We start from the raw sequence: 12,136 nt of genomic DNA on the forward strand, positions 1-12,136 counted from the left end.
TGTGTGATTGGCATGCTGGAGGCGAGACAATCCACAAGACTGACTGCTGACCTCACCACAATAGTGTGTCTATGTCAGAGTTATGAAACCAGAGGAACAACGTGTGACAACATCTACTCCAGCAAATAAACATATATTTGTTTATCAGTTCCTCTAGAGTATTTTCTCATCTTGTCCAGTTCCAATTATTGTAAAGAAAATTTGTATAAACATGATAGTTAATGTTTAACTTCAGGTGAACGTAAAGTCTCCGTAAAAACATTTTAAAAATAATGCAGGTATGTTATGGAATCGATGTGTCATTGTAGACAACTGGTTTTACAACCAGTCACATATGTGAAATTTCTTTATTATTTTTATATACTTTATTTCAAAAATAATTAAAATGTAGTTTACCAAAGCCTAAATTTGACCTTGTCAGAATATATGTCAGTTATGATTAACATGATTAAATGATGAATCTGACTTCAATAAAGATCAATTGTGACATCATAATTCTGTAAAATTAATAAACCACTGGTTTATCGAATGGGAAGCGTCAGACTAAATTCCAGGAAAACGGGAAAAATCTCAGGGCCACATCACAAATCCTTGCAACCAATAATAGACTTGACAGTGAGAAACAGATCGAAACTTCAGAAAAGGGCTGAACAAAGATGTCTGAATTCCTTCCACAGGCAGAGATGAGTTCATATATTCTGGGAAACCTGTCTTGTATATTTAGCCTCTGGGCTGCAGGCGAACGTTGTCCATGTGAATCAATAGACCTACAGTAAAGTCAGAGGAAGCTTACTCATCGATAGAACAGGAACCTCAGGCCGCTGCCAAGAATTGACCCTTCATCACACTATATGCCCTCCGCGGCGGCCGTGGCGTATCGTATAGCAGGTGCCGGAATTAGAATGAAAGACAATTATCCTGTTAGCAGTCAGGGATACATGAAATCCATTTAAATGAGTGAATCTGAATGATCTCAGCCACATATTGGTCAAGCCTCTTTGCCGTCATATATATTGAACTCCTTCAATTAGAGCCGGACTACAATATGGATTTTGATCCGAATTCAGGAAATGGAACATTTTAAGATGTACAGGCCTGATATTTTGCTTTGGAATCGCCACTTTTTTTAAAAAAAATTTTTTTTAGGATGTTGGCAAAATTTCACAGCAGGTACCCAAACCCCTTGACCCCCCCATCCTCACCCCGCACAAACACTGATGGCTTCTGGGATGTCAGAGGCTATCACAAAACATCCTCTATCTCTACGTTCGAGATAAAAAACATGGAGATGTGGTTCTGGCTCTGAGCTGGGGGCCCATGTGGCTACGATTACACCCAGGGATGTGAGTATCAGGGAGCCACTTCAAAAGCCTGCAGGGAAGCAGGCTGCAGTCGTTGGGGGGGGGGGCAGCTTAAGGAAGGATTCCCACGCCAGAGAGCTGCAGCTGCCGATTCAGCTTTCATCTCAACGTGTCTGCTGCCTCTCCGGCCTCGGAGACACCCAACACCCCAGCCAGAGGCTCCAGAGCACGCTCGCCTCGAGTCCGTCGTAATGACCTTCACTTATCTTCACTTCAAGATGGAAAATTGTAAAATGTGACCATAAATCCCCCTCCAGGCCACTCATACAGTCAGGTAATGGAGTCTTTGTGGGCTGGTTGGAGATCCACCAAGTCCAGAGAGGCTTAGGAGGAGAATCTTGGTCTTAAGGTGGAAGAAAGAGATGCCCATGGAGCAGACAGTGGGGATCACAGGAGTTTAAGGAGCAGGAGGGTCGTAACAGCTGGACTGTTCTCTCCCTCCTGACCTCCAGCGTTCCTTGTAATTCTAGCAGACATGCATGGGGATAAACTGCAGCAGGAATGATCCAACATAAGTGGAGCCCCTCTTGTTTTGGGGATTTGTGCAGGTTTTACCAGATTGCATGCAGATGCCCCTTGGTGAAACGGTTTAATTTTCCAATTGGGTCAGCAGAACGGGCTTTCCAATGCGGTAACTGCATCCATATCTAAGCAGGAGACGTCACATCCAGACCAGGGAGTCCCTCGCCCTGGAACTGTGTCTCTGGGTCAGCCTTCACGCCGCCTCGGGCGCGTGAACGACGGAGCGAACCGGGACGTGACGGAGATCCGAGGCGGCAAGAAGCCCTGACCTCCTTCTCTTGCGGGGGAGGGGGGGCGAATGGGGACAAGCAGGGAACCTCGACCGTTACGTAACCACACACCCAGCCTGAGACAGACCCATAAACAACCATCATCCTATTTACTCGCTTGACTGCCTCAACTCCCGCCACCCCACCCCACCCCACCCCGCCCCCCAACCAGTGTCGTCAAGGGGTGGGATGGAAGAAGCCCTCCTTTGGTGACTTCATTGAACATGAGCGCTAAAATGCAACAACTAACTGTGATCACTCAGTTTATTCCAACTTGTACCCCCCCCCCCCAGGCTTCTGCTGCCTCATTCCTTCATATCTGCCCCGATACAATTTATTCCCCTCACTTTACAGAGTCTGTTCCGTCAGTAGATGCCCTCTTGCCCCCTCGGAAGGGTGCATTTGGCAGATATTTCCATCATAAACGCTGACCACTCCAACCATCGATGCAGTCGTATCCGATGAAGCAGCATCATCACCTTACTGTCACACGATATGAGTTTCCTGCCACCCCCCCACCCCACCCCCCCTCTCTCGCTCTCAGTTATTTAATACAGAGAGCATCTCTCTTCCTGATCACATCTCAAACGTAATAAGAAGCCAATTATCACCGTCTAGTCTTGATGAAGTGAAACGTGTCTGCGGCGCGGCCTGGCGTCTGGAGTCGGAGGAGTATCTCCCAGCATGCTTAGGGAGAAGTGTCCAGCTGCCTGTTGCAGACATCATAAGAACACACGTGTGATGGTGACACGGATGCTGGTTTGGATGTTTGTGTCCTGGTGGACGGGATACAGACACGACTCACACCACGCCTGTTGACACCGAGGCTCCCGTGGAACTCCTTTGAAGGGGTCGGGGGGGTGGTTTGCGGGAAGGTTTCAGGAGGGGAGGCGGGGAGATGCGATGACCCCGGGCTGCACGGAGCCATAAATTCCCCCCTTCTCTTTGTGATGAGGTGGGGGGGGTTCCCTTTGTCTGGCCAGACAACTGGCATGAGGGGAGGAAACAGCTGACTGGTCGCCACAGACGGGCTTTGTGGGCGGCGTGTAAGACGGACTGGATCCTAATGGAAACGTTTAGATTCAGTGACGGACGGAATTCCGATCACACCATTGATTAGAGTCCAACGCACTTTATAGATTACATCGTGGATACAACTTTAGTCAGTCTGCTGCTCCTTTATTTCCCTGTGAGAATAAAAAACGAAAACACGAGCTTCGCATTCCAAAACGGTTTGAGCGGGTTTCGAGAGGCATTTTAAGTTCAAGAGCATCGTTCAGAAAAGCCTGCGTGCATTTTTCAAATGCAGGTGTTCATACCGCTGCGACATGGAGAGAAAACAGCGGAGGTCTGGAACTCTTCAAGGACAACATCAATAAAAAAAAACCCGCTGAATTAATGACATTCAAGGGAAAGAAGTCAAGATTTGAAATAAATCGATCAGATCAGGTCAGGAAGATCTGCGTCAGAATAAAAATCCTGTTTTATTTGCTGTGTTTGAGGTCAGGTTGGGAGCGCCGTCATCTTGTTTGAGGACGTTATGTCAGAGCAGTTTTGTTGGACAGTCTTTAACCCGCTGACCCGTCTCCTCTCCCGACCCGTCCTGCTCTACATTTCACCGTAATCCCTCTCCTCTCCGTCGCAACTGCTTCACTCCTTCTCCCGTCGGCAGCACAAACAGACCAGTACGCCTGTGGATCGGATGGGAACGACTCCACGACGTCCAGAAACTTCAGAACTTTCTCACATTCCTGTTCCGGGCCTTTTTCAGCCGACGCTCAGGTGTCTCAGTCGGCGCCACGACCTCCGGTTGAACCCCTGAACGTTTCCAGGCCGTCTCCCACAAACAGTCATAACGCCTGAATCACTTCCAGGGTTTTCCACTGTTTCTACAAACGTTACCATAAACACTTGATGCGTATTCTTCAAAAGGACACCCCCCCCCTCCCCCCAAGTCCACCTTTTCTTTCCCTTAAATCTCTTCTGTGAATGAAAATAAACACAGTTCCAGTAGCGACGCAGCGAGTTTCCTTCCTGCCAGCCGTCACTTCATAAAGCTCCTATGTGTTTCCAGCCCCTTCACCTTTTCACGGTTTCCACTTCCTGCAGCCCAGCGGGTGGATGGCGATAATGAGTTCTATTGATTAAATGTGTTTTCAAGGCACAATCGGGAACCCTGATGACATCAGAAGAGTTTTCCGCTGGTCACTGATGAATCAGCAGCAATTTAAAGTAAAGATCGACAGATACAGTATATTATTAGAACATGTGTCATGTTGCCTGAATGTACCAGCAGGAATAGAATTAGGAAAATTGGGGAAATTTCATCTGTCTTTTTCTTGGAATAGAAAATAGCATGGATTACGAAACAAAAGCTCTCAGTCACATCTTTCCCAGAATATACATTAAACTGAATAATCCTGCATAATCTCAGTTAAAACCAGAGCAGGTAAAACGTAAAACATCCATCTCTGAAAGCTTCAAAGATTCCTTTTGGGAATAAACTGAATTTAAAGGAAAGTGGGGAGAGTAAAAAGATTTTTCTGATGACAGACTCAGATTAAAATGAGAATAAAACTGAAGATGGAATAACATAAAGGCATGTTATCATCTAGATTTCCCTAAAAAGATCAACTCATTGAAATTACATCATTTTAGCTGCAGTTGCACGTGGTGGCCACAAGGGGGCTCAACGCAGCGTCTCCTGGGGGAGAAAGCAGGAGGAAGATGAGGGTGGAGTTGTCCTCTGACACAGCCTTGTGGTGAGTTTTTCAATTTATCCCTCATCAGTGGGATTTAACAGGATTTATTTAAATGATACTGATGTAAAATGAGCCCAAAATCCTGAGCCAGCAGGTCGTGAAGGAACATCCTGTCCCAGATGGGTGAGCCGCACAATTCGATAAAGACGCCTTTGGATGTAATGCGATGCATTTAAGCGGAGACGAAGAGGTGACCGCATGTGAGGAAGATGGAGTGTCATTCAAATCACTCACATAAAACTTTGTCTCTGCGTTTTAGCAGGCAGGAAAACGGGTCGAGAGTTCAGCGGCTCATTATGTGCAGTTTTTTTTTAATATGCAGCTCGATTGGAGCTGCTGTAGGTCAGCTCTGTGGCCTATTTAATGATCACAGCAGTGAAATAACAGGCATCAGCCGCTCATTTCAGACTCACGTCCTCTTTTGAAACTTGGATCTTGACATTCAGACTCAGGGATGAAGTTAAAAAGACATAAACAAGTCGCTAACGTCGCAGGCCGAAGCTGAAAACACGCCAAACAACCCCATTAGATTAAGTTGGAACAACTCAATAGCAAACAGTTTCCTAATTGGAGGTCCGGCTGACGCTCCTGTTAAACCCCATCTCTATGTTTTGTTCAGGCTGATGCAAAACGATGCTGACAGGAAGGGCTTTAACCGCACAGGCTGACCTTTGACCGCTGTGGGATATTGCCCCCCCCCCCCCCATATGCCATCTGTACTCGTTCATTCGCCGCTCGCCACTCGAGTGCATTCAGGTCCAAAGTGGAGGTCCTGAGCCGAGCGGGAGCTGTTTACTTCCTGGTGGTGCGTGTCCTAGTTTCCTTCACAGCCTGGCCATTGTCTGCCTGCAGGCATCACCGAGTGGTGATCGCCTGTCTGACAACACCGCTAGAGCGCCGGGTCAGAATATGAACCCTGTACTGACACCCCTCACACGCAAACACACACATAAAATATTCATGGAGCACTCGTCATGATGTATAGATCCATACTCAGCAAAAACTCTTAGTTGCGTCTGTTTATTTTAAATCTTATAACGTAAAAATGGTGCAAACAGGTGCAAATTTTGCTAAAAACTTCTCTCTAGTTGAATGTAGAAGAAAAGGGGGGGGGGTGAAATGGGACAGAACGTCATGCAAACAATGAGAATTTACATTTATGTTGGGCGGATTACTTTTGTTCAGCTCCTTCTTTCACATCTCCTCTGTTGCTTAATTTTCATGACTAGACCCCCACCCCCACCCCACCCCCTTTTTCTTTCTCTTTCTGCAAAACCGACAAACAGGTCAGAGAAGCTGCAGCGGCTCTCAGCGGGGTGGGGAGGCCGAGACGCGCTCAGATGTGTGCGTTTGATTTCGATTTAGATGCAAATCCCCGCGCAGAGTTCATTCTTTGAGAAGGTCTCAGTCTTTAACGCCCCGGACAAAAGAATCAGAGATTCCTCAGAGTCCAGAGATTTGAGAACCGCTTAAAGTGGGGGGTGGGGGTGCGCAGTTGGGTGGGGCGTCAGATTAGACCACCTGTTCCACCACGAGGAACGCACACACACACACACACACACCCGCTCTTCTCCTTTATCCTCCTCTCCCTCACATTCCCTCTCGTTTGTAACTCAATAGGAGTTTGCCGCTGCTTCTGCTTCCGTGCTCATTCCATTTCAAGTCACATCGATGGGAAACAGACGCGACAACTTGCCCGGATCACTCTGGCTGAGGGCCAGGGACACAGGGTACAGTTAGATCCATGTCGCATTGACGCCACGCATCGAACAACAGCAGACAAATGGATTCCCTCCACAACAATCAATGGAAGAGTTAATTTAGGCTAATGAAACAAGTCTTCTAGCGTTCATCATCTTGCACTAACTTCTCCTCTCCTGCAGCAGGCAGGAACATTTGTCCAGCCCTGGGGCGGATGTGGTCAGGCTGGTTTGGGGCCACCAGTCGCCGCAGCCCTGCCCAGATCTGTCTTAATGACTATTGACAAGACGAGAACAAACGATTCGCAGCGAGTCTGGCTCTCCCATCATCCTCAGGCGGGTGCGTTCAATCAGAATGATTTATGAACTCATCAAACCAGACACCTCCATCGCGGATCGGTTGGTGCAGAGAACGTGGAGCTCAGGTCGCCCAAGGCGTTCCTGGAGGACGTTTTGAGTCGTTCCTCACTCCCCTGCTCGTCATCGTCATCATGTGTGTCCTCCCTCCCACGCTATAGAAAGACACACACCGGTTGGTGTAAACTTTGCAGCCTATACAGTAAACACCGCCCGCGTCTGTTTACAACGATGTCGGCGCGTGTTTACGCCAGTGTCTCTGGCGCGTTTAGGAAACGGCCGACCGCTGGGGCAGGAAACACAAGCGCAGATAAAGCCTCGCAACCGCGTCGCTTGGCGACAATGATACACGGTCATGTGACGGGCAGGAAGCGTTCTCATCGGTCCGTGATGTCACATCAAGGGTGGACGGCAATGACCCAACCTCTTTGCTGCGCCAAAGGCCGCGTCAGCGTCAGCGTTTCTTGAAAATAGTTTTCACTTCCTGTGCTGTAAACTACACCGATCTGGTTTATAACGCAGAATGAGAACTGATACAGAAAGTGTGTGTGTTGGTGTGTGTGTGTGTGTGTGTGTGTGTGTGTGGACCTGACCTACAGCTACACGGCGGTCACTCGCTCCTCATCACACTGTTCGCTCCGTGTTTGTGCCTGAGGTCTCCCATTTGGGGAAATCGGGTTAGAAGACAAACACAATCACTCACATGACGTGGATCTTCCTCTCCCATACACGCCCAAACACACACACACACACACACACACACACACACACACACACACACACACACAGTCTGGCCAGCATCTGTGATGACATCACCTCTTCTATACCGGGGGTCTAACGTCACCCCAACCTGAGCGGGCACACATGCATAATTCACCCAAAGAGAAAGGGTTAGGCATGGGCGTCTCACCGACACACACACACACACACACCTCCTCACCCCATCCCACCCCCCAACCCTGCGATAACAATGCTTCCACCTTGGGAAATGGGGTGAGGGAGGGAAGGATGAGGTAATCAATGACTAGACAAGATGCAGACGGGCAGGACACGGAGGGGAGGTGTGAGGAAGATGTTCCTCATCCTCAACTAGTAGTAACCGCTGGATACAACTGTTTGTAAAAGCAGCAACACACACACACACACACACACACACACACACACACACACACAGTTTTGACGGTGGAGCAAGCATCAAGCACCGTCATAGTAAACAAAAGGAGGTGTGGGTGACACATCCATTGAAAGTCCCCCCCACCTCACCAGCCTGAGTTTGGAACTGGGGGGGGGGCGGGGGCAGTTTCTCTTTGACACGTTACGCCGGGTCAGGACGGACGACGCCTGCTCCAGCCTCAACCACACCCCTCTCTTCTTGCCCGGGGGGGTCAGGGATGAGGGCTGTGTCATCCCTCCAGAGGCCAGTTGCCACTCGACGGCATCACTTCAACCCCCCCCCCCCCATCCCCACCTGCCTCCTCCCCCCGGAGCGAAACCTCACCTCATCAGGGGCACGGAACACATCTGCAGGAGAAGCGTTTGTTTGTTTTTGCTGTGTGTGTGTGTGTGTGTGTGTGTGTGTGTGTGTGTGTGTGTGTGTGTGTGTGTGTTCTGTGTCCCCTCCCCTCCCCTCCTCTCCATCCTCACCTGCTCCATGATTTCAGCGAGCCGCCTCCCGCCTCCCGCTCCCGGTCATGGCACGAGATCTCCGGCCGCCCCTCCTGCTCCTCCCTCCCGGTCGTCGGCGGTGATCCCAGCCCGGCTGCCCTCACAGAGGCGAGGCAGCCCGGCAGCCGACTCCTCCTGCTGCTGCTCCCCTCCACAGAGGCATGCTCCGGTCTCTCCTGGTGACACACCGACACATCCAGCCCCAGACGCTCCTCTCCCAACCTCCTCTTCCTCTCCTGCGTCGGATCCTCGCTTCTCCTCGACAAGCGAACACGGAGGGAACGGACTCCTGCTCTGCCGCCTCCAGCTCCTCCACTCGGCTCTGTGTGAGCTGGCCTCTCGCCTCCCCCTCCCTCCCCGTCCCCACTTCCCTCCTCTCTTTCCATCTCCCCTCCCCCCCCCGCCCCAGAGAGCCGCGATTGGTTGCCGTGGTGATCACGTGACTCACGGCAGACAACTGAGGAACCCTCCACCAGCTGTCCAGCTCATGCCTCCCTGAAAACCTCTGTTGCCATTGACGACAGCTGCCATGCAAGACACCAATCGCAGATACCCCGACGCAAAGCCATTGGCTGGGAGGATTTAAGGGCTCCGCCTCCTATTGTGAAGGTGCATGTTGGGAGATGTAGTCCGACCTGCATCTATGTGCACCTGGGAGGAATGCCCCCCCCCCCCTGAACTCGCCTCTCTCTCTGCTGAGATGTTTAACCATCCGACTGGGATCTGTCATTGAACTGGAGGATAGCATGTTGGGTCGTCAGCAAAGAAACTCTGGTATAAAGTTAAATTAAAGCCACATGAGGAAAGGAAAGACCTCAAGGCCTGGGCATTCTTGGTCAGCCAGGAAAAAAAGACATCCTCTGTCGTTTTCCTCCCGGCCGGCACAGAGGGAAACTCCCAACCCTCAACAACAGGAACTCCACCGCCGAAGGCCGCGGCCAAACACATCAGCTCTCCCCCCCCCCCACTCTTTTTCTCTTTCATTACCTCCTATTTATATTCGCTCTTTCTCCGGTCAGCCTCCCATCCACCCTCCTCCACATATCTCGGGTCTCATCGGGATTCCAGGGAAGGTCGCGAGAGGTTACAGGTGCCACATAGCTGCATTACGCAACATCAATTTAAAAGAAAAAACCAATTCCCTCTTCCGTCATACGAACATTCCCAGAGCTCTAGTGCGAAGAAATGTTGTGATTTATGTTTTTTGTTAGGTTACACCTTCCCTCATCGCGTGTTTAAATCTGTGCGAGGGATTGATGACAAACGGATGCAGGAAGATGTTCGCCCAACATCTGGCGCTCGCGTCACTTTTGTGTACATTTCGCCTGCGATCATGTGATCTCAGTGAGCTCACAACGGAAAGCCAGGCAGCTGACGGCAGCTGCAGGAACGCCGGACGCACTCGGCGGGTCGATTTCTTGCCGTGGTGTAATCACAAACACTTTTGAACATCCAATCAAAACCCAACCACACCATGCTTGACCCGGTTGGCCTATACCCTCCTGCAGCTGGAAAACAAAACAGCACCTGTTCAGGCTTATTTTGATTCAATGGACACATAATATAGCTGTGACATGATCTGATATGGTGGCTGAGAGCGACGTGACAGGCCAGTGAGTTAAGGAATGGGAGGGGTGGGGTGGGGGGTGGGGGGGTCAGGAATGCACTTCTAATGCAGCAGCGTTACAACAAGGTCACGCACCGCGCAGACGAGCAAACAGCCTGCCCCAGTTTCTCCTACAGTCCAGCTTCAGGCCATCTTCCTGTTTCGGAGACCCAGTAAAACAGCGCCAGTCAAGCCAGACTCGCTGTTTGAAGTCAGATTACTGTGTGTGTGTGTGTGTGTGTGTGTGTGTGTGTGTGTGTGTGTGTGTGTCTTCGATGGAACAGCGGCTGTATTGTAATGGTGAGACTGGTAGATTAGGCTATCACCAGAGGAATTCCGATTATTTCCCACTGTGGGTTTGTGTGTTAGCAACTTTGGCTGAGTGTTGGAAAACATGCGGAGGCACTAAAGGAATATTCCAACATTTTAGGCAGAGGGTATGTGTGTTTTCTCAAAGCGAGGTAAAGGAGAAGGGCAACACCACAAACTGTGCCAGAAATAGATGAGCTACGAGCTAAAGATAAACCACAACAACTTAAATTAGAAAACATGAGTAATAGGAAGATGACATTTTGACGTTGATGGAGGGAAACTGGTTTTAAGTTTCCTGTTACAAATGAGTTGATTTCATCCCTGGTATGAAGACATTGTCCTCCTCTGTGAGTTAGTGGCTAACTGCTAACTATAAACTGCTTTTGTTGTGTAATACGTCATTGAAACACACAATGCCCACACCTGCTGCGTTTTTATACAGATGATTCAGTGGTATTACATTACCCGCCGGCAGATAAGCAGTATCACACCTTTGCAGGGGTTTATAGACAAACAAAATCATCACAAAGGCATAAAACACGCCAAAATTTTTTTAACCAAAGCGGAAAAGAATTTAAAAACTGTTTTTATAGGAAGGGAGTTCGGTGACAATGCCTGATTTGAGATTATCCAGTAGCAAAACACGATAGCATTAGCTGGATTTAAACCAACGGGGGCCATCATGATACATATTTTAACTAAATAACTAAAATCCAACAATTTAAATGCTTAAAAATGTCGAATTGTGATATGACACAATAACACAATAAACAACAACACTGAATACTAAGTTAAATTGATTTTAAATTAATAAACCTCTAATGGACGGTGAACTATCTTTTTATGAATAAAAAGACAAGTTTCTATTTTGTATCCTGTGTTTTTCCGGTGCTAGAAAGCATCCAGGTGAGTCATGATAGCTGTTTCCCACTGTTTAAAGTCTTTCTGCTGAGCTGAGCTACCCTGGTGCTAACTGTTGTTTCATTTTACATTACAAAAATAACAGTCGCGATGTTTAAAGCAAATTGATACATATATGAGTTAAGCAAAGCAGCTAAAACATAAAAATAAAGTCAGCTAAATGTGTACCCAACAGGAGAAAACTGACCTCTGACCTCACATAGAGATCAGCTGATTCAAGGGAGGAATTCTTCAACTGTAGGAATGATAAATTAGAAGGGAGTCATTCACAGGAAGCGGCCCGCTTGCGCTCTAAGGTTTAGTGTAAGTAAACAGCGCCATCTGCCGGATCCTGGGAGAACAGGCCGTAATAAAGATTTAATCTCTACTGTCACTGTTTCAAAGCAAAACGTCAGAAACCAGAATAATCTCAGTCATGGATCGATAAATAAGTGAATAATCCTTTACAACAAACTTTTAAAACAAATAATTGCATCTTGAAATGATCAGAAACCAGCTGGATTTATAGAAATCGCCTTTATGTATTATGTGAAATACATGGTCCTCAGTAAATCATCAGCGCATCGGTTAACATAAAATTATTCTTATACAACAGATAAATAAATACTGTTACACAGCTTTTTTGGAAAAAACTGAAAAATACATACAGTGATTGGATTGT

General features: G+C 48.3%; 1 protein-coding gene across 1 annotated transcript in view; it reads right to left on the reverse strand.

Moving 5' to 3' along the window:
* The window catches only part of LOC137609056 (rho GTPase-activating protein 23-like), a 50,542-nt gene extending 41,595 nt beyond the window's left edge, over positions 1 to 8,947 (reverse strand). Inside the window, exon 1 of the mRNA XM_068335776.1 lies at positions 8,616 to 8,947. Within this exon, the coding sequence (XP_068191877.1) occupies positions 8,616 to 8,624 (9 nt within the window). The 5' untranslated portion in view covers positions 8,625 to 8,947. The remainder of the gene's footprint in view (positions 1 to 8,615) is intronic.
* Between the last annotated feature and the right edge of the window lie 3,189 nt (positions 8,948 to 12,136).

Source organism: Antennarius striatus, chromosome 16, assembly GCF_040054535.1.
Source record: "Antennarius striatus isolate MH-2024 chromosome 16, ASM4005453v1, whole genome shotgun sequence".
NCBI lineage: Eukaryota > Metazoa > Chordata > Actinopteri > Lophiiformes > Antennariidae > Antennarius > Antennarius striatus.